A 22,025-nucleotide genomic window follows, 5' to 3' on the forward strand; every position below is an offset into this window, starting at 1 on the left:
TTCTACAGTTGTATGGAGAGTCTACACTCTGCAGAGTGACCTGTGTGTCTCACTTTACGGAAAAGATGGTAGGCTGTGACCTCCTGGGGCTGGCTGTGGCCTCCTGCATCTACATTCTGACCCTGGCATCTACATCTACAGTACAACCAGGTGAGTGTTCTAGAATCTAAGATGCTTGGCAAGACCTGGGAAGTGAGTAGTGGGTGGGGAGGCGATGCAGCAAAGGCTGTGTTCAGGTCAGTGGAAGGAACAGGGGGTTGAAAACAAAGATTCAGAGCTGGAGGCCAAAGGGACATGGTGAGAGAAAGGGAGTCAGTCTCTTAGAGCCCGAAAGGGTAGGGGGAGCCACTCAAGGTAACTTCCGCAGTTCATATCAAGAGGTAGCCAGAGAGTGCGGATTGGAAGAGACAAGAGGGCGATTATCTAGTCGCCTTGCTTTTCCTTTTGCTCTATCAAGTTGCTCATCTGTAAAGATAAAAGTATTAGATTTAATCATCTATCTTCCAAAGATCTAGGCTTGTATTGCATAGTTTGTTTTGAGAGAGAGAGAGAGAGAGAGAGAGAGAGAGAGAGAGAGAGAGAGAGAGAATACATTCATGTTGTTCAGGTACAAAAGATATATAAGTTTGTTTTGAGAGAGAGAGAGAGAGAGAGAGAGAGAGAGAGAGAGAGAGAGAGGAAGAGAGAGAACCTTGTAGTCCAGGTTGGTGTTCGACTCTCCTGTCTCAGCCTCTGGAATGCTGGAGTTAAAAGTATGTATCACCATGCCCAGGTCCAAAGATCTGTGAATGAGGGCAACTTAGACACTTTTAGAAATGGGTTCTCAAGCTCAGGATTAGGGTACAAATGTGAATCCTATGGAGGAAGGTTGGGAGGAGCGCTCAGCTCACAGCTCCCTAGGGTGCAAATATGAGTCCTGTGGAGGGAGGTTGGGAGGAGAGCTCAGCTCACAGCTCCCATGGGAAAGCACAGGGTACATGGGAAATGATCCAAGAATAACAAGGACAGCAACTCCTTTTCTTAAAGCAAACACTTGTGTGAGCAAAGGTGGAAAATGTTCTTTTTAAAGCCTCACTGACGTCCGTAAAATTGCAATACCATGGGTGTGCTTAATTCATCGTTCAGACATACAAAGTATTCAACTACTCAGCACTAGGGACAACAACTGGATGGACCCCAGCACTGTACTTTGTATCTTGCACAAATCATCTCATTTAACCCTCTTTAAGGCTTCATCTACCAAATGGAGCAAACTATCCCAGAATGACCCCAGAGGTGCCTGAGAAATTCTTTAAACGTTTTTAATGGCTGCATGTTTCTTTTCATGCATATCAAATAATATAACAATTACACCATATCTATGTTATCACAGATATTATTCTTTTAGATGAAAAACTAATTTCTATTTATTTATTTAGTGTGTGTGTGTGCGCGTGTGCGCGTGCGTGTGTGTGTATACACTCACAAACACTTGTGGAGGCCAGAAAACAACTTCAAATGTCATTCCTTGGGTAGTCCCTTCCACCTTGTTTTTTTGAGACAAGATTTCTCATTTTTGACTAGAGTTCACCATAGGTTAGGCTGGCCCAGTGACTCCCAAGAATGGGCCTATTTCTACCTCCCCAGCACTGGGGTGATAAGCATTGGAAACTATGCCCAGCTCTTAAAAGTGTGTTCTCTAGGGACTGAGCTCAGGTACTATTGCAAGGCAACCAAACTCTCTTCAGCCCCAATATATGATGCATTTTTAAAGATAATAATTGAAAGAAACTCTGTAGGCTAATAACAGCATAGAGAATCATAGGTACATAAACAGTATGGCCCAAGGTGTGGTTAAGGGAGTTTAAGAACTTCTAGTTCTCAGAGGTGGTCTCAGAAGAGCTAAATCACCTGTCAATGCCACCAGTCAGAAGATGAGAGCCGTATTTAAATCCCCTGGTCCAGCATCTGATTATCCCCCTTCATCATTTCTCTGTCTCTTTATATATCACAGCCCCTAAAAAGTAGATCAAATATGATGTTAGGTCAGTGGTTCTCAATGGAGGTGATTTTGCCTTCTAGGGACCATTTGGAGATATCCAAGACAACTTCAGAAAGAGCCAGTGGCATGAGCCAAAAGCCAAAGATTCTATTAAACATTTTATGATTCTATTCTAAATTTATTTTTATTTAATGTGTATGAGTATTTTGCTTGCATGTATGTAAGTGTACCCATGTCATGCAATACCTGAGGACAGCAGAAGAAGGCATCAGGTTCCCTAGAACTGGAGTTACAGATGGATGTTGGGAACCAAATTGGGGTCCTCTGCAAGAGCAGCCAGTGCTCTTAATTACTGAGTCATCTCTCCAGCTGCATGATTCTGTTTTGAAGACAGTTCCACAATAAAGATAATCCAATCAATAGCACCATTGCCAACCTTGAGAAATCTTATGTTAGATGGCCCATCTGCTGATAGTAGCCTATGCTGTTATTTACTGACAGGGAAAAGTGTTGATGTTAATATCAAGTCAAAAAATGCAAATGGAAAAAAAAGTTGGGCAACACTAATGTTTACTAAATGACTCTCTGTGTGTGTGTGTGTGTGTGTGTGTGTGTGTGTGTGTGTGTACATTGGAAAATTCTAAAGGCTGTACAACAAATTTATTATTACTTCTGGAGGTAGGACCAACTTGGGACAATTCTCATCTTAGAATGCTTTCAGCCAAATTAAGCACTGTGACAACTTTTATTTCCACTTAATTCATTTTAATGATGTCTGGGGTTTCCCAGGGAGCCCGTATTACATGTATGAGAAAAACAAACATCGGTATAGTGGGTCTTTGGCGTGTGGCCCACAGGGAAGCTCTTTGTAATTCTTTGCTGGACAATGGGGATGCAAAGTGGTGGCCTCAATGTCCTTGCTGCATATAAAATAACAGGAAAAGTGCCTGTTGGTCATTCTGCTCCCTGAATGACAAAACTTGATGTTTGATTTCTAGGCTGTGTACCTGTTGGTCTCACTGGGATCCTTAGAGCATTCAAAGCAGAGTATAGGGATAAAAACCCTGAAGCTGCTCACTAAGCCCAAGTACTCTCCATTCTTTCTCAGGTTACGGAAACTCCAGAGCAGTTGGCTCTAACAGGCAGGACTTGGAATGTGGAGCCCCTGATACCCCAGAGGCCGACATCTGTTTTGACCCCTGCCAAAATTACATCCTCCTGGACGATCCCACCCGAAGCACACAGAACACAGCAATAGGGACAGAATGTGACTATAATCTGGATGGCTGGTACCGCTTTGTGGGTGAAGGAGGAGAAAGGATCCCAGAGACCTGTGTGGCAGTACAACGGTGCCATACCTCTGCCCCCATGTGGTTGAATGGGTCTCACCCTGTCCTTGGAGATGGCATTGTTAGCCGCAAAGCCTGTGCCCACTGGAGTGAAAATTGCTGCCTTTGGAATTCTGAGGTCCAAGTGAAGGCCTGTCCTGACAAATACTATGTTTACCGGTTGCAGGGCACCCCTGAATGCGAACTGAGATATTGCACAGGTGAGCAGCAGCTAAAGGGCAGGGTGACCCTTAATACCCAGGACTCAGTAGAGCCAGGAGAATTGGTCAAAAAGAGAATGAGCAAAGTAGCCTCCACTGGGATCCTGCTGGAAATACATATGGGATTCTAATGTGAGGGCTGTTGGGCCCTTTAAGTAAAGCCAGAAATTCAAATTTGAGAGTGAGATCTCCTAACTTATAAATGCATGTTGCATACTATCAGGCTGGTTAGATGGCTCAGTGGGTAAGAACACTCGCTGCACAAACATGAGAACCTGAGGTCAAATCCCCAGAAGGATTGCTGGGACTTGCTGGCTACCAGCCTAACTCCAGTTTCAATGAGAGATCTTCTCCAAAGGGAATTAGGTGGAGACTCATAGAACAGGACACCCAGTGTCCTCCTCTGGCTTCTGAGCACATAAGGGCACTCAAACACAAACGTGAATGTGTATACTTCCCCCCCGCACACATACACACAATATCAAGAACTCAGGCTCATTCAAATGTCACTTTGGTTTGGATGGTTTCATGTACCCCTTAGAAACTATTTTCTCATCTGAAACAAATGGGTAACAGTAAAAATAACAGTTAATTCATGGTGCTCACAATATATCTACTACCATTCTAAGTGCTTTAAATATATTAATGAATTCTCTGACTCGGTCCATGAAATAGTCTATATAATCATCCAAATTAGGGTCTGGAGCATAGAGAAGTTAAGTCATTCTCCCTTTATCACAGACATGAAATATAGTAGGGCTGGGATTTGAATGCAGGCACACTAGCACTAGTAACTATGGACTTAAAATCACTCTGCCCTGCTACAAATTGCTACCGTTTGGGTCAAATTCACCAAAGCACAGAAAGTTGTTGGGATGGTACTTGGTCTGTTTGAAGCATCCCAATGATAGCTTTAGATCTGTCACTCACTTCACTGGGTTTGAGACTCAGGAAATATGATTTTGAAGTTTGATTTTTCTGGTATCTCACACCCTTGTAAAGACACTGATGCAAAGAGACAGTTGATTTGTGAGGACTCAAATCTACCTACTCTGGATTCTGATCCCCTTCCTCTGCCTCCTTCCTCTAGAGCCCTTTACTTGTAAGGCAACTTGCCGACCTGAGGAGGAGTGTGTAGTTCAAGACGACAATGATATCTGTGTCTGCAGGAAGGACCTCAATGCATCTGGTGAGAAGTTCCTGGGGCTGAGTAGGCAGAGCTGGAGGAGGGAGAATTAGAGGGTTGGAATAAAGTGTGGATCAGAGTCAGTGGCCATGGAACTGAGGTTGAGGGAATCTTGAGATTTCTTTGGTCCACTTGCTATAAAGCCAGTGGGCTTTCAAGGGTGAGAAGGTCCATGCCATCTGCTGGACCACTATTTCAACAAGTGGGTCTAGAATGGGCAGTCTTGACTGATGAGTGACAAAGGAACTGAACTCTGCAAACATGGGAGGTGCATTTAGATATCTACAGAGTCAGGTACATGGGGACTACTGAGTCAAGACGCAAATGGTAGATGCTCAAGAAGTATTTGTTGAATACATGCTGAAATGAATAAAAGGAGGCTTGTCATGGCTTCGAACCTGGCCAGATGAGTTGGCTTCACAAAGTAGTAGATATCTGGTCTGGAATGAAGTCCTCTTTGCTTCCCCAAGAGGAGTTAAGCCAAGCCTCTAACTGGGATGCTTGGAAATCTTGGATGAGAGACCTCTTTACCAGTCTGAGTCTAACTACTTTTGGGTTCCCAGGACTCCTCTCGTCTACCTGGCCTCTTGGTGGGCATGGTGACTTTGCCAAGGGGCAGAGAATGAGGGTGCTGCTTATTGCTTCCAGTCCCTTGTCCACTCCACTGACTTCATTCTTGCCTTCCAGATAGTCAGAGTTTGCAGCCTCAGCTGGACTGTGGACCTGATAAGATCAAGGTGAAGCTGGACAAGTGTTTGCTGGGAGGCCTAGGTTTTGGGGAGGAGATTATTGCCTACCTGAGCGACCAGAACTGCAGTGGGATCATGCAAAATGAGCCTGACAATTGGGTGTCTATGACCAGCCCTGTTGTGGCTAGTGACTGTGGAAACATTCTAGAGGTAAGTGATTGAATCACTGTGACTAGAGGGTGGAATTTAGATCTTTGTAGTGGTAAGATCTTAGCAAAGTGATTTATCCTCTCTGGGCCTCTAGGCCTTTGTGAGATTACACATACTGGCCTGTGTAAAGAGCCTAGATAGGTTTGACATTTGAGCTTCATAAATTAAGCACCAATTATGATTATCTTAATTAAGGATTGTGTGGGAAGATGTACAGAGGAGCAAGATGTTGGTCCCTGACTCTTCCCAAAGGCCAACCACCTATTGTCCTAGATTTTACTCTGGGCTTCCCATAAAGTGTCAACACCACAAGAAAAGGAGGCCCCTTTGCCCCCTTGAGGTCAGAATTCAGGGTAGTGGCATGGCTGGGAATATTGACTCTGGAATCAGTCAGATCTGAGTTCAAGAAATACCTATACACATCCATATAAATACACGTGGTTTCATTTTTATGCCAAAGAACAATGGAACCCACGCCATCTATAGCAACACTCTCTCCTTGGTCACCAACTTCATTATCAGAGACATTATTGTTAATGTCAACTTCCAATGCACCTACCCACTGGACATGAAGATCAGCCTCCAAACTGCACTTCAACCCATTGTAAGGTAAAGCTTTGATCCTTGCCTTTTGACCAATAGTTCTGACATGGGTCACACAGTTTATTAACCTCTTTTAGGAACTTCCACTCATTGAATTATTCTTTGTGTCAACATTTGTTGGTTGTAATTAAGAACCCTCAGCATAAGCAAGGTATTTGTGAATATTATGTAATTATTAAAGATTGCTACCATGAAACAATGTTGTAACATGAAGCACTGCTTAGCATGTGCTTGGGAACCAAAGAATCAAGATAAGTTCATTCACTGTGAGGAAGAAAAGCATTAAACAGCTAACCATATCAATAATCATAATTATAATCAGCAATCATTTGCAAATCAGATGAATGCAATGTAGGAAATGATGTTTTTGTTTTGTTCTGTTTTGATTAGTGAACAGGGCACCCAGACTTAACTTTTGTGGGGTAGGGATTATAAGAGGGCAGGGAGATTTCACTGAAAACTTGACACTTAAGCTGAGTCTACCTTTGAAGAAAGAGCACCCTCTTCCCACCAGGCATAGAACAAAATGTTAGTTTGAGTAGAATTTGATCCAGGCAGATCTCTGTCTCTGCTTTGTTTATTACTGAGTGTCTGTGCTTGGAGAAGAGCCCATTGAAATAGATCTTAAGTGTCCTAGACTTGTCAGGGGATTTTCCAAGCTTTCAGAAATCCAGGGTGCCTGGCCTAGCCCCTCATTACTTCCTGGGCCCACAGAATGACAGAACAAGAAGGAGTCAAAATTTTGGAGTTCAAAAGTTTTCAGACTATATCATGTTGGGGCTCCTGGTTCATAGAAAATAAAAATGAAACTTATTTATCTTGTTAAAATTGGATTTAGCTGAAGATTATGGGGTGGGGGAGGAGACATGAGGCTAAAACTTGTGAGCCAATGGAGCTGATCCCAAGCTCTGTTGTCCAGGTGATAAGATGGTGCTGTTCACTAACCCTTATTCTTTGAGTAAGAGATGTATGAGACCTGATGCACAGGGAAAACGGGTGGAAATCTTAGACACGGTCTTGACTGCTTGTCAGATTTAGTGCCTCACCAGTAAGTGCTATTTCAATGGATTATGGAACAGTTCATTTAAAGACCAGAGATTACTTTTTTCCTCTATAATGTTATAGCAGTGCACTGCTTGGTTTATGTTGTCTTCTCTGGTCAATGCCTGATGTCTCCACTCTTGTGGTTTTCCTTGTCCCAGTTCCCTGAATATTGATGTGGACGGGGAGGGAGAGTTCACTATCAGGTTGGCCCTCTTCCAAGACCAGACCTACACACATCCCTATGAAGGGGACCAAGTAGTGCTGCCAGTGGAATCCATGCTCTATGTGGGTGCCATCTTAGAGGAAGGAGATGCCTCCAGGCTTAAGCTGTTGCTGAGGAACTGCTATGCCACCCCCACAGAAGACAAAACTGACCCTGTGAAGTACTTCATCATCAGCAACAGGTATCAGGGGACTCAGGTGGTGTCTGTTGGTCTTAACTAAGTTTTGAGGGCAATGTTTATCTCTTTCGTTCCTGGCAGTTGTATAAGTTGGTTGCTTCATTGGGAAATAATTTGGCATTATGTACTGTAGCCAATACTCTCTGATCCTGGAAAGTTGTTCCTGATATTTTAGTCTAAAATATTAAGACAAATTAGGTGAGTGGGGTAAAGGAGCGACAATAACTTTCCATTTCACTATTCTTGATAACGTTTCCTATACATTTGCTGTTAAAAATATAGCTCAATTAAATAAGAATGGGCTATGATAGATGTTTACGTTGGTCAAATCATATTAATGATACTTGGTAATATTTATCATTGAACTTAGCCATGTGCTGAACACTGTACCAAACAAATACATACAGTGGTCTCATGAAGTGCTCATATCAGCTCTATGAAGTGGATATGACTTCCTCTATTTCATTAATGAGGGGGACTTTGGGATGAATTGGAGGGGGAAGCATAGGGTAAATATGATCATATTTCATTGTATGCATATGTGAAATTCTCAAGAATAAAGAAAAAAATTTTTAAAAAGATTCATGGATAGAAAACAATCAAGAAAACAGAGGCCCAGTAAGCTAAATTAACCTGCCCTGGATGGTTTACCTGAAATTGAGACTGGAAAGCTTCATTCTCACCTCAGAAATTGTGTGTCCAATAGTTTAAAACGTGAGATTGTGGAGGAAGCACTGAGGACTAGAAACACTTCATGGAAGCATGATGGAAGGAGTCTGGGGTAGAGAGACTCTTAATACCCTCCAGTGTTGGGTCAGAGGTCACACCCTTGTCCTTTCATCCTCCCAGCTGTCCAAATGCACAAGATTCCAGTATTCATGTAGAGGAGAATGGGGTGTCCTCAGAAAGTCGGTTCTCAGTACAGATGTTCATGTTTGCTGGAAATTATGACCTAGTGTACCTGCATTGTGAAGTCTATCTGTGTGATCCCTTAAATGAGCAGTGTGAGCCGGTGAGTATCTCTTTGGACTGGATTATTGGGAGCCTGGCATGAGGCCTGGTGCACAGTAGGAGTTATGTATGGAGGGATAGATAGAAAGAAAGATGGGTGAATGCAGAGGTCGAAGAAAGGGAGGAGGGAGGGAGCGAGGAGGAGGGAGAGAGGTTCATGGAATGGATGGATAGATGCCTAAAGAGGTAGAAAGATGGGTATGTGTATGGATGACAGGGAAGGAAAGAGTAAAGAGGAAGGATGAATGGATGGACTCTAGATACCTCCAAAGCCTAGTTATGATCAATTATTGTCTCTTCACAAGGCTGATCAGTTTTCCTTGGCATAAGACCTATTTTGACAGATTATAATAATATAGTCTGAGCATCACTGATACAGAAACCTTAAATCCAAAGTGTTCCAAAGTCCTAAAGCTTTGGATGGCCAAGATGATGCTCAAAACATTTTGGATTTTGGAATGTTTTGAGTTTCAGATTCTTAGATTATAACCAACTAGTAAAACCTGTATGAATGCTCCAAAATTTGAAGACTCCCAAATCTCAAATACTTCTGGAGCTACACATTTCAGATAAGGGAATAGTTCATCCTGTAGTAAGGAATGTATCAAAGACTATGCTAAAACTTTCACATCTTTATCTAATTTAACTCTTACAACAACCATTTAAGTAGTCTTCTTTATACAGATAAGGAAACTGAGGTCCAGAGAGGTCCTTTAGCCGTGCCTCACACACAGCTAGGCAGGATCAAAACTGGGATGTGCCCCAACTGAGTTGTGATTCCAATGCGCAGGCTCTCACCCCCATTTTCTCTGAATAGGTAGCATTTCTTGGCTGCTTACTATATGCCTATATGTTGCTGACATGCTTCATTTTAATCTTTAGAACCAGGGTTGCATGCCTGGGGAGATGGTTCAGTGGATAAAGTGCTTGCTGCTCAAGCTTAAGGACTTGCATTCAGATTTCTAGCACCTATGAAAAAGCCAGGAATGATGACATTCATCTGTAGCCCCAAAACAGGAACAGTAGAGACAGAAGGATTCTGGGAACTTGCTGGTTTGGCAGCCTAGCCAAAATGACAAGCTCTAGGTTCAGTGAGAAACCATGTGTCAAAAAGTAAGATGGATAGTAGAGGAAGACACTTGATGTCGACCTTTGGCCTCCTCACATGCATACACCATACACATGAAAGGAAGGAAAGAAAGAGGGAGGGAGGGAGGGAGGGAGGAAGGAGGAAAGAAGGAAGGAAGGAAGGAAGGAAGGGGGAGAGAGGGAAGGAACGAAGGAGGAAGGGAGGGAAGAAAGACAGGATGGGAGGGGGGAAGGAGGCAGGATGGGAGAGAAAAGGGAGGAGGAAGAAGGGAGGGAGGAAGGAAGAACGGGAAAGGGAGAGAAGAAAGGAAGAGGAAAGAAGGGAGGGAAGTCAGAGGACAGAAGAGAGCGAGGAAAGGAGGGAGGAGGGAAGAGGCATGTGCCCCAACTGAGTTGTGATTCCAATGCGCAGGCTCTCACCCCCATTTTCTCTGAATAGGTAGCATTTCTTGGCTGCTTACTATATGCCTATATGTTGCTGACATGCTTCATTTTAATCTTTAGAACCAGGGTTGCATGCCTGGGGAGATGGTTCAGTGGATAAAGTGCTTGCTGCTCAAGCTTAAGGACTTGCATTCAGATTTCTAGCACCTATGAAAAAGCCAGGAATGATGACATTCATCTGTAGCCCCAAAACAGGAACAGTAGAGACAGAAGGATTCTGGGAACTTGCTGGTTTGGCAGCCTAGCCAAAATGACAAGCTCTAGGTTCAGTGAGAAACCATGTGTCAAAAAGTAAGATGGATAGTAGAGGAAGACACTTGATGTCGACCTTTGGCCTCCTCACATGCATACACCATACACATGAAAGGAAGGAAAGAAAGAGGGAGGGAGGGAGGGAAGGAAGGAAGGAAGGAAGGAAGGAAGAGAAGGAAGGAAAGAAAGAAAAAATGTTCTATTGAATCATCATGGGAAGAGAAAGACATTTGTTCCAATTATACAAAAGAGAATAGAGATTAATGCCACTCTGTTAGACACAGATATGTAAATTCTGTAGGTGGAAAAGACCACAGTATTGAAAAGAAGGCAAAATGGTGGGAAAGCCTGATGCCTAGGACACGGTATCCATAGCCACGACAGTCTACATGTAGGAACCATGCATTTTAATTTTGATATAACAAGCATTCTCTGCCTTCACAGTCTTGTCCAGCAAGTCGACTCCGCAGTGCTGGATCAGCCATCAACCTAGCCAGGGTTCTAGATTTAGGACCCATCACTAAGAGAGGTAAGTGGGTGAATCCTGGTGACAAGGACAGCTGGTTAAGTTCTGACAGTTAACCACGGATGCCTGGTGTCACCAATGCCAACTGCTCTGGGCTTCTTTGCTCCCTTGGTCCACCGACCCCTCACTAGTTAATGTGTCGTTCCGTGGGGTGGAAATGTATCTCCATTTTCGGTAGACTGCTTATGTGCTAGAGGCTAGGCTAAACCCTTGTATTCATCAATACACTTAATTCTTCCACAACCGTATCCATTTTTGGTGAAAAAATCAGAGCTTGGAGAGATTAATGACTTCACTCAAGATCACTTGTTTATTGCTGGCAAGAATTAGAATTAAACTAGATGGATTTAATTCTAAAGCAAGCAACCTATCCCTCTAACATATTCAAAGACCCATAACTCAGTCCCTTGTAGGTGAAGTCTTAAGATCTAATCCCTCTTTAAAGGTAGCTTTGTTTTCTGGTGAATGACTGTGTTTTCCAAAAATTAGCTGTGGTACTTGGGAGATGAAATGGAGGGGAAGCTTTTTAACCACTCTACAAATCTTCATCAGTCCAATACATGTGTTTGTATTACTGTCAATGTTTTTATTTCCACCAGAATCGCCAACACCACCACTTACCAATAAAGAAAACACTTTTTGCCTTAGAGAAATAAGCTACAACAATGTTAATGATAGTTAAATAACATCCTTTCACTTTACACATTGCTTATAATATTAACAGCAGTCAAATAATTATACTTTCATCCTTAAACTGTGTTAACAATGCTAATAATAGTCAAATAACAACACTGTCACCCTTACAGTGTGCTAAGCAGCTTATATATATTATCAGCTTGCTCACGGAAGCCCGTCAGCACTGTTTCCACTTCTGTCTGATGGAATGCGCAAACTGAACTGCTTTATGAAGAAGGCTCTGCCTTGAGTTGTCCTGTCTATTGAGCCCTTGACTCAAAGGCTCATGTGGTGTCACAGGATAAATTGTAGAGGGGAGAATTATAGGTTTATGCTTTGGAAACAGACACACCGGGTATTCATTACCCATGACCAGATATCTGAAACAAAATGCCTTAAAGGAGGAAGGATTTATTTTGGCTCATGGTTTCAGGATTTTTTTAGGCATCACTTGGCTCTAGGTCTTCAGGTCTCATTTGACAAGGAATGCAACAGAAGTACATAGTGAAGCAAAGCTGTTCATTTCATGGCGAGAGAGAGAGAGAGAGAGAGAGAGAGATATGCTGTGAGCTCTCTCCTTTCCCCCCTTTTATCCCATCCAGGCTCCCAGGCTATGGGATAGTACTACTCACATTTGAGGAAGCGTTTACTCCCTTGGTTGACCTTCTCTGGAGAGTCCCTCACAGACACACCCAGAAGTGCGCTTCACAATCTCCTAGGCTCTCTCAGCCCTATCAAATTGACAATGGAAAGTAGCCGTCACACTGGGGTTCAAAACCCAGCTCTGCTACTGTCCAGAAAACCAACAAATTCCTTCACACTAATGAGCCTCCACCTTCCCACAGGTCAAATGTAGATGAGGATACCTTTTTTCCCAGTTCCATTTGGAAAATTAGACCTAATGTGCATGGAAAGTGCTTAGATATGTGCTTTCCAGATACCAGAGGCCCCATACTGAGGATTGCCAGTGGTGGTGGTGACCAGGTCTACAAGGATTTGGAGTAGCTATGGCTCCAGTACTGCATGTGTTCCACAGAGCATGTCTGAGGAGACCCTCATCTTCTGCTCTTGTCCACAGGTGCTCAGGATCTTGGTGCTGTGAGTGGAGCCCCCAGCACTGCAGGTACATGGTACCCTCATGTTTTGCTCACAGTTCTGCCATATCTCTTTCCTTCCATCCTTCAAACCACTGCACATTGATGCGGCCTCTTCAGTGTGCCAGGCCCTATAGGGACTGTGACTACTAAAATGAGTGTGATCCAACAGTAGTTCTACAATCTAGCATAGAACACAGTTATTTAACAACAAATACTTACCAAGTGCCTGCTGTGAGCCAGGCATTGTTCTAGGAATTCATAATACAATGCTGATCAAGAAAGACCAGGTGCCTGCCTTTGTAACATGTATGTTTCAGAGTAGAGAATAGACAATAAAAAGCAGAAAATAGAAGTAAAAGACAGTGACGTGATAGGAAGTTACTAGAGTGGGTCATAATTAGTCTTAAATTAGATACAAGTTTACTTCTTTCCCACATAAGTGAAATCTAGAAGCAAGAGGCTAGTAGGGTAGACTGGGAAGTGATCAAAGATCCAAGGTCCTTCCAAGTAGCTATTTCACATCTTTAAGGTGTGGCTATCATTTTCATGGTCCAAGGTGGCAGTCAGAGCACCAACCCCCCGTCAGAATGGAGGGACTCGAAGGAAATCAGTGAGTGCTAAGGAATATTCCTGGCAGCTGGCACCTCCTACCTTCATTCTATGGCATGTCTAGCCACATCGCCATACCTGGCTGCAAAGGAACCTGGGAAATGTGATCTTTATTTGATATGGCCATGTGTGCAAACAATGTCTGGTGAATGTATTATCAAAGTAGGAAGTAAACAGGAATGCCAGAATGGATATGTGGTCAGAAGAACAGTCAGAGAAAACTGTGTTTAACCAAAAGAGAAACAGAGTCTAGATCAGGAAATATCAAGGGAACAGAGCCCTAAGGTTAGAAGCGGCTGTAGGGTATTGAGTAAGCAAGGCAGGCAGGGGCATACGTTACTAAGTGACAAAGCAGGTAACTAGCACAGAGGAACATGGAGGACTAATTAACTGTGCTGGAAAAGGTCAGGAAAGAGTCTCATCAGACAGCAGTGTCTGAAAGGGGATTTGATAAATGACTTGGCCCTTAAGATACAACACATTGAATAAATATATTTTGCATGGGAAGGAAAATGCATAGTAGTAATATTTTTCTATTTCCTGAAAGATTTATATTGGTGAACCTAGACTTAAAAGTGTCGCTTCATGTGCAAGTTTCCAACTATGCAGCATTCTAATACGTTCCCAAAGAAGTACAAGAAGGCCTCTGTATGTTCACTGCTAATAGCCAGACTGTGTTAAGGTAGTAAGACTCATGGTACAGAGTGCACAGAGCACAGAGTAAACGCATCCTGACATCGGGGTCATCTTGTCTTCTTCACCTCCCCTACACCTTCAGGTTGGCACAGTGCCCAGAAGGGTGACTTCCCAGTGGAGTCTGCTGAGTTGTCTAACTTCTAGCATGGGATTTTGGAATCTTGTGGAAGAGGAAGGAATCCATCTGATAGTTAGGGAGCAAGCCACAAGAGGGCACTTGTGGTTCTCCTAGTTTGTAGCCTCCTGCAATCATTTCCGATGCCTCAGGATTACTTGAACATCCATCTATGTCTCATCTTATAAACTGGTTTTCACACATTTATGTTTTTTTTTAAACTATGCTCCCCTGACACACACACTCTTTAAAATATCAGCAAATTACATTAACCTGTGGGGGATGGGAGATCCTGAACTCTGGTAGTGGCTTAGAGAGTTGACATGAAATGATTATCCAACATTTCCCCTCAACACTGAATAACCAGCAGTGTGCAAAAGAGTCATATATACCCCCAGATCTCAGAGACTGGTTTTCAAAGCCAACACATGATGCTTACCATGTTTCAGGCACTTATTTTATTTTATTTTATTGCAGTGTTGGGATTGAACCTAGGACCTCACACATGACAGGCAAGCAGTCTACCACTGAGCTATGTTCCCCAGCCCTCATGTCAGTTGTAAATACTTGATATGAACTGACTTATTTAAACCTTATGAAATCTGATAAGGTAATAGGTGCTATTAATATTTATGTTTTGTATGTAAGGAAACGAGCACAGAGGTTTAATATCTTGTGAAGGTCCGCCTAGGGAGTTGTAGAGCTACAACCTAGGATGAACAGTGAAACCTCAGCAGTGGTGCTTTTCAACCCTGTCATTCTGCCTCTTCAGCATCTGTCAGTGTCAGTAATGTGAGCTGCTATAACCAACAATTCCAAGCTCTCTGTTCCTTTGCACAGTAGTATAAGTCGCCACTAAATCCTATGATGGGGGATACAAACCTGATCTAAGAAGTCCCAGCTGCCCCTACCTTCCAGTAACAGCACTATCTCCTATGAGTTGCGTCTTGGATACTCTAACTGGTGCCTAGATGGTGGATGAGGAGAATGCTGGAGGCTTTTATGAGAAGGCCTAAAAATGGATGATTCCCATCCTTATTTCATTGGCAATATCTAAGCACATGGTACTGCTTATCTGCAAAGGAAGCTGTGGAAAGTTGCCTTCCTCTGTGCCCAGAAGAAAAAGGAAAAAGTAATTGGTAGTTAGCTAATTTTGCTTCTATCACATGACTCACAGGAACTGTAGCCCAAACCAAATGTAGGTTTGTGCTGTCTTCCCACCCTCGTATGGCAAAGGACAAGGAGGCCAGCTCACGTTGGCTGCTGTGTTCCAAAGCTCAGCACTTGACTGAGCCCTTGTGTCTCTTGTGTTTCAGGGTTCCTGCTGGCCTGGCCCATGTTCCTCCTGCCTGTGCTCCTGGTTTGGCTGTTCTGAGAGGCTGGCTGAGCACCTGGCCCTGAAGCCCATGTTCTTCCTCTGGCTCACACTCATCCTTCGGTGCAGCTGGATTCCTTTGGATGTCATGTGAACAGTCCTGGTTCAAGGCCAGGCTAGGTTTGAAAAAAAAAGGGAAGAGTGTTCACCTCCTTTAACATTCCGATGCCTTCATATGTCTCTTTTCCTCACGCCAGCTCGTCCTAGGCTAACTTTTATGTCATGTGAACAGTCCTGGTTCAAGGCCAGGCTAGGTTTGAAAAAAAAGGGAAGAGTGTTCACCTCCTTTAACATTCTGATGCCTTCATATGTCTCTTTTCCTCACGCCAGCTCGTCCTAGGCTAACTTTCTCATTTTCTCATTCAGTGGTAAGACTTGGAATGCAAACCCAAACCCAACTGGTGCCTCTGTGATGGCAGCTATTAGTGCAAAGTCTAATGTTAATAACTCCTGGGAAGAGGTGTCCTGTTAATGGGTGGGAAGGGGCACTTCCCATGATTCCTCCCAAATCCCTCCTGACCCACTGGCTGGTAAATTGAACACACTTACTCTTGCATTCATTATCTGATGTGTTTACATCCCGGTCTCCATAGCCACCATGGGAACATGTAATGACATGGTGAGGGTCGAGGAGTAGATTTTGGAGACTCTCAGCAGAAAGACTGGTCTGTTGCTCCTCTACAGCCCTACTGTGTGTACTACAGTGATACCTACACAAACCCCTACACTCGGGGCCTGGATGCTGGAGAAATTGCTTGATTTTGATGAAGAGATGCCATCACCTTACAGAACAGCACTTGCTATTATAATAGTGGCTCTCCTGCTCTGGAGGTTGGTTAAACAGGGGAGTCTAGGCAGGAAATGGTGCACAGATCCTGTTGTAGGAATCTGGCAGCAAAGCCTGAGAGATGGGTTATGTTCTTTCATGGAGATGTTTAATGAGTCTTCACAAAGCACCCCACAAAGACACCACCAATGAGCTGTCCTTTTGCTACAGCTTTATATTAGGCCTCTCCAAAAGGGCCTTGGGAAGAATACCAGTAGCCAGTGTCAGACCCTGGAACATGTCCATGTGCTGAGAGTGTCCAAATGTACTGCCTTGTTCAGGCAGGATATGGCTGCAAGATAGAGACTTACTTCAACTAGCTTAGCCAAAGGGGGAATAATTATAAGGATATTGGATTCTATCCTTAATAATTTTGCTTTAAAATAATTAATTATATCAGATAATGTGAAGATAAGGGGGAAAGAAGATCAAGAGCAAGAATTGCATCCTACTTGCTGAAGCACCTTGGAGTCAGACCAGAAAAGCCATAAGGCACCAGAGTTTGTCCATCTTTCCATCTGTCACTCTTCCTGAAGCTACATAGCCTGTTCTGCCTGCTTATCTCTGTGTGTTTCCTTCATCTTGGTTACACATCACTTCCTAGTTCAAGGATCAGCAGACTAGCATCTTGCTGTCCCACATCCACACTGCCTTGGGATACTCCAATTTGCTGTTTGGGTCAGAGTGTGTTTCCTAGGTCCCCTCAACTGAGACTGGGTGAATGGGACCAACTAACATAAGCACAGCCCATGGTTGGTGATCTGATGGATGAGTCTCGAAAAATGGGCCTCTTTCTTCAACATCCTTCAAGGTCACTATGATAGTAGCTTCAGTTTCTATGAGTTACAAGATTTGTGTCTACTACCTTTCAAGGAAGATGCTATGGTAGGAACTGATCCAGAAGAGAAGCCAGGAAGTGGTAAACTTTTCCCCTCTGTATGGCTCAGCTTCTCCATTTTGTGGAATGAAAGCTTGGGGGTATAAGAAAATTCTCAGATATTTTAAATGGTGCAATCTTTCTTTTAAGTACAGTTCTATATGAACTCCGGCACTTAAAAATCAAAAGCAGACAGACTTCTATTGGTGTATGGTAAGGGAGTTAGCTTTTATATTCTGTGACTTCCTCTTTATCAAATCCTCTGAGCACATCTATGATACCAGCACACAAGCTACCAGGAAGGAAACTTTGGGACATATGAACTTGAACATTTCTTCTAGAATAAGTATATGGGATTCCATCTAACCGGAACCAACCTTGGATATTCAAATGTCTGCTGTCCATCCATCCATCAATCAAGTCAGCCATCCATGTATCTCTGTATTTAACATCTTTTCTATCTACCTATGTGTCACCAAGATAACTAGGTAACTGATTGTACCTGCTTTTTTACTCTCTAAAAATGGCCATATTATTTGAGTAACATTCTTAATCGTCAGTGTACTTCAGTCATTTGGTCAACATAAATTTATTTAACAACTGCTAAATCTCAGGCCTTAGTTCTAGGTATGCTAATACATGAGACACAATCCTTTCCCTCAGAAGGGTCAAAGTTCTGTTAGAACATAAATACCCAGAGACACTTAGAAAGATCACACACATCCACCAGCCCTCAGTGTTTGGCCATGTACACCGTGATGCTTCTATGTTTTTGAATGGTACCAACATTCATGTTATAAAAGGTACATATACTAAGCTCACATGTCCAAAGGCACATCTGAAAGTGTAGAAAGCCACACTTGAACTCTTCAGCCCAGTTACATTGGAACTTGCTAATGCATTGCACTTTGCAATGACCATTTTTAACATACACTACAGACAATACATCATTCTACCCTCATGTTAGATACTGAAAGTTGGTAAGATTATTCTCCCCAATTTAAAGATGAGTAAACCACCCGTGACTTTTAAATGCTGAATTTGAGGCTTGAACCCAGATAGGCATATTTTGGAGCATATGTTCTTAAATAAACACTGTGTTCTGACTCTGTTAACATGGTAAACACACAGCAGCAGCAATTCCATATGTCCCATACACACACACACACACACACACACACACACACACACACACACACACAAATAAAATCCATATGTCCTATATATGTATATATATAAGCAGCAATTCCATATGATACATATATATATATATGCACACATGTACAACAGCAGCAATTCCATATGTCCCATATGTGTGTGTGTGTTCTGCCATACATATATGAACTTATAGGTAGGCATTTGTGTGTGTGTGTATGTTCACCAACATATGTGAACTATACAAATTTACAAGAAGCATTCAAATGTTGATATTCAGTGCTAACATATTGACTTACATACATCTTCTTATATATCTTCTTAAAGTGCAGACACATACATAGACCCTCACATACACCATAATATGGAAGTAAGCACAAGAAAACTCACATCTGATACCTGTGCATGCACATGTGCTTGTGCTTACATTTTTTCATAAACAGATGTGCATACCTACAGACCTGAATTCAACTTCCCATGAGGCAAACAGGACTCAGGCCATGTCTCCTCTCCCATTGACTTTCTTCTCCTTCTTCTATCCCAAGTGCTACCCAGAGGGGCACTGAGTAAGAAAACGTCCAGTCTGAGGGTTATAGTTGATAAAGGGCTCTGGGCCCACATCTGGAGGCTCTGAAGTATAAGAATGACAGAGATAACAAGAAGGAAGCTGACTCACATTCAAGAAGATGGAAGTCTTGAGAGACACTCTGAAGCAGCTGGTGGAGGATGCCAGCGGCACAGAGCAGAGGGCACAGGGCACAGGGCGGCCTTACTGTGATGGTTTGAATGAAAATGTCTCCCATAGGCTCCAAGTATTTGGACATTTTGTCTCCAGATGATGGCGCTGTTTCAGGAGGTTTTAGAAGGTGTGGCCATGCTGGAGGAAGCATGTCACTGGGAGTGGGCTTAGAGAGTTCTTAAGCTTTGCCAGATCTCCAGTCATTCTCTTGCTTCCTGTGCCTGCATGATGATGTGAGAGATTAGCTTCTGCTGCTCCTGCTCCAGCCACCTCCAGCCTGATATCAATACCTCCCTGCCATTGCAGACTGTAATTCTCCTAGAACTGTAAGCCCAAATAAACCTTTCCTTCTATAAATTGCTTGGATCAGTGTTTCTATCACAGCAACAGAAAAATGGCTAATACACTTACCCACCAGGAACTGACATTCTGTTTAGGGAAACAGAGCATGCAGACTTCAGGCAGACAAAGCCAAGGAGTGCAAAAATGAAACAAACCTGATGCAGGGTTCAGAGAAGGGAGAGCTCGGCTCATCCTGGGGAGGAAGAAAGCCTTCTATCCTTTTGAGCCTAATTCTGTTACTTCATAGATGGAAATTGGGGTCCACCAGAGAAATGGCCTGTCCATTCTCAATTCTTACAAAATGATTGTGGCCAGGTAGACACAAAGGAGGCAAAGAGAAAGATGGCACTATTTACCTGAAGATTTGGAATGGGGACCTTAGAACATCAAGAGCACTCAACCTATCCCATTTCATCCTAGCCCCTCCCCACTCTTCCCAGCCTCTCTCTCCTGTGAAAGGTTGTAAATCAGACTCTTTATCTTTTGGTGGTGGGTGGGGGAGAAATATATTTCTTTTTGTTTCAATGTATCTTTACTGAATTTTTATGCATTTCAGACATCTTAATCATATTTAGCCCCCCACTTACCTATCTGCACCCCCCTGTAGCCTACCCACTGGATTTCATGCATTCTGTTATATATGTTAAGGCCTAGTGAGTCAAGTTTGTATTTCTAGATGTCCCTTGGTGTGAGTTCATCCACTGGAGCCTGTTAAACCTATCACACCCTTGAAGAAGATTGACTATCCCTCACCTAGTAGTGATCAGCTGCCAATAGTTCCTCAGTTAAGATTGGAGCCTGCTGTCCATTTCCCCAGCTCTATGCTGGTCCTTACTTTCTATGGAATGAGTAAAATGAAGTTTGCCTGCTTGCAGCAAAGCCCTCCCTCCCCCATTCCCTGACCCCCACCATGAGAGCCATTGCCTGACTCTCCTGACTTACCTCTTGTGCTCACCCTTTCTTAACCCTTATTATAGATAGAAATGTTTCCCAGAGTTATTCTATGTCAGTCGATCCCACTTTGCAAGTGCTTTTTCTTAATCTCTTCCACACCTGAGGTGTCAACTTCACTTTGGGGTCATTCTTCTTGTTTTGCTCTTCTGACCCTCTGAACACTTTAGAGTTGATGTACATTGCCTTCTGATTCCTTCTTTCTAGAACTTAGTTATCACATGATTGTCACGGGTTCTCCTCAGGGCAGCTGTGAAGACCCTAACCTGGATCGAGTCCCCTGCTGATTGGGGGGTAAGAGGCACAGAGTCACAACACACAGACCCCAGGAGTTGGGTAAAAGCAAACACTAGGCGAGGTGCTGCAGACTCGTTTAATGCAGGAGGAGGCACACCTTATATCTCCCTTTTCTCCACCCCCAAGGCCCTTTAGTCAGTGTATCATTTTCTGATTGGTCCTTGCCATGCAGTCTGTCAGCAGTCACTGGGCTCGCGAGCAGGGTACGGAGGCGTGGGCTCCTTTTGGTGGGCTATTTGCGGACCAAGAAGTGAAGTGAATTCTCACTGAATCCCAGGGCTCTGGGTCCGCACCATCTTTGGAGGCCTCCTCCTACATTTCAACCCTTTTTCTTTAAAAATGACTGTCCAGCGAGAGCCTGTAGGCAGCTCCACCTCGGGATGACTCCAGGATCATGGACTGTGCCTGTCTTAGGTTGTCCTATTCGGGCATGAACCTTATCCATCATTGGAGCATGGGCATACACGTCCATGTCCTGGCTTAGGTTGATTCAGCCCAACAGGATCTTACCCGTCATTGGCTACCAGCCCTCCAAGGGGTATCATCCCAGGGGATCAGTTGAGGTGGGGAATTATTTGTAGGAGGCCTCATACATTTGTGCAAGCCAAGTCTGTCGGACTGCACAGGGCAGGTTGAAGTCATTTCTGAGGGCCTGATACACCGAGTGATTGAACGAAGAACAAGGCATTTAAGAAGTAGAAAGAGAAGAATAATTACGCATGTCAGGAGTAGTTAAGTAACGATCCAAGTCAGGTCAAACAGTGCTTTTAGATTAGACCAGATTTTTTCTAAGAACCCTGAATTGATGTCCAGCATGGGGGTGTGGGTATAATTTAGAGCAATAATTTGATTAGTTAGTAATATAGAATAATTAAGAAACTTTTGATTCCAGCGGCTGTGAATATAGTGTGTGAGTTGTAGGCACACTTCAGTACTATTTTGTACTTTATAGAGGGTGAGACAAAGTGACCTAAAGCGAGGGTCACAAGCTAGCAGAGCCATGTCTTTGGTGATTGCCAGCTCTTTACTAAAGAGATCAACTTGTTGTTGTAACACATTAATTGCCTGGTAAAGATGCTGATTGATAAGGGACTGAGTGTGAAAGGTAGAGGAGGTTTTGGACACAGCCTCATTGAGTGTCTCCACAGTAGTGGAGGATTGGGTGATAGCTACTGCAATGGTGGCTGCCAACCCTAATGCAAGGATGATAGCTGAGATGAGAGCAGCAGTGACCCCGAAATCCCGTTTTAAGCAGGGGGCTTGTGACAAGGCTGTCCACTCTATAA

At 43.4% G+C, this 22,025-nt stretch overlaps 1 protein-coding gene across 1 annotated transcript; it reads left to right on the plus strand.

Moving 5' to 3' along the window:
- The first annotated feature begins 50 nt into the window (after window positions 1-50).
- On the plus strand, window positions 51-15,573 carry Gp2 (glycoprotein 2). The gene is made up of 10 exons (XM_008843866.2): window positions 51-150; window positions 3,090-3,530; window positions 4,621-4,719; window positions 5,404-5,615; window positions 6,076-6,224; window positions 7,421-7,666; window positions 8,513-8,675; window positions 10,904-10,988; window positions 12,739-12,783; window positions 15,494-15,573. Exons 1-10 carry the CDS (start codon window positions 66-68, stop codon window positions 15,550-15,552), a joined length of 1,584 nt encoding a protein of 527 aa, XP_008842088.1. The 5' UTR covers window positions 51-65; the 3' UTR covers window positions 15,553-15,573.
- The last annotated feature ends 6,452 nt before the right edge of the window (window positions 15,574-22,025 follow it).

Source organism: Nannospalax galili, unplaced genomic scaffold (genome assembly GCF_000622305.1).
Source record: "Nannospalax galili isolate Female #2095 unplaced genomic scaffold, S.galili_v1.0 scaffold381, whole genome shotgun sequence".
NCBI classification, from domain to species: domain Eukaryota; kingdom Metazoa; phylum Chordata; class Mammalia; order Rodentia; family Spalacidae; genus Nannospalax; species Nannospalax galili.

What these genes read in the sequence shown, in the direction of transcription:
- Gp2 (XM_008843866.2), top strand. Translation starts at nt 66, where the DNA reads ATGGTAGGCTGTGACCTCCTGGGGCTGGCTGTGGCCTCCTGCATCTAC. An exon ending in CGAACTGAGATATTGCACAG is followed by an intron (nt 3,531 to 4,620) that starts GTGAGCAGCAGC and finishes TCCTTCCTCTAG; the next exon opens with AGCCCTTTACTTGTAAGGCA. An exon ending in TAAATGAGCAGTGTGAGCCG is followed by an intron (nt 8,676 to 10,903) that starts GTGAGTATCTCT and finishes CTGCCTTCACAG; the next exon opens with TCTTGTCCAGCAAGTCGACT.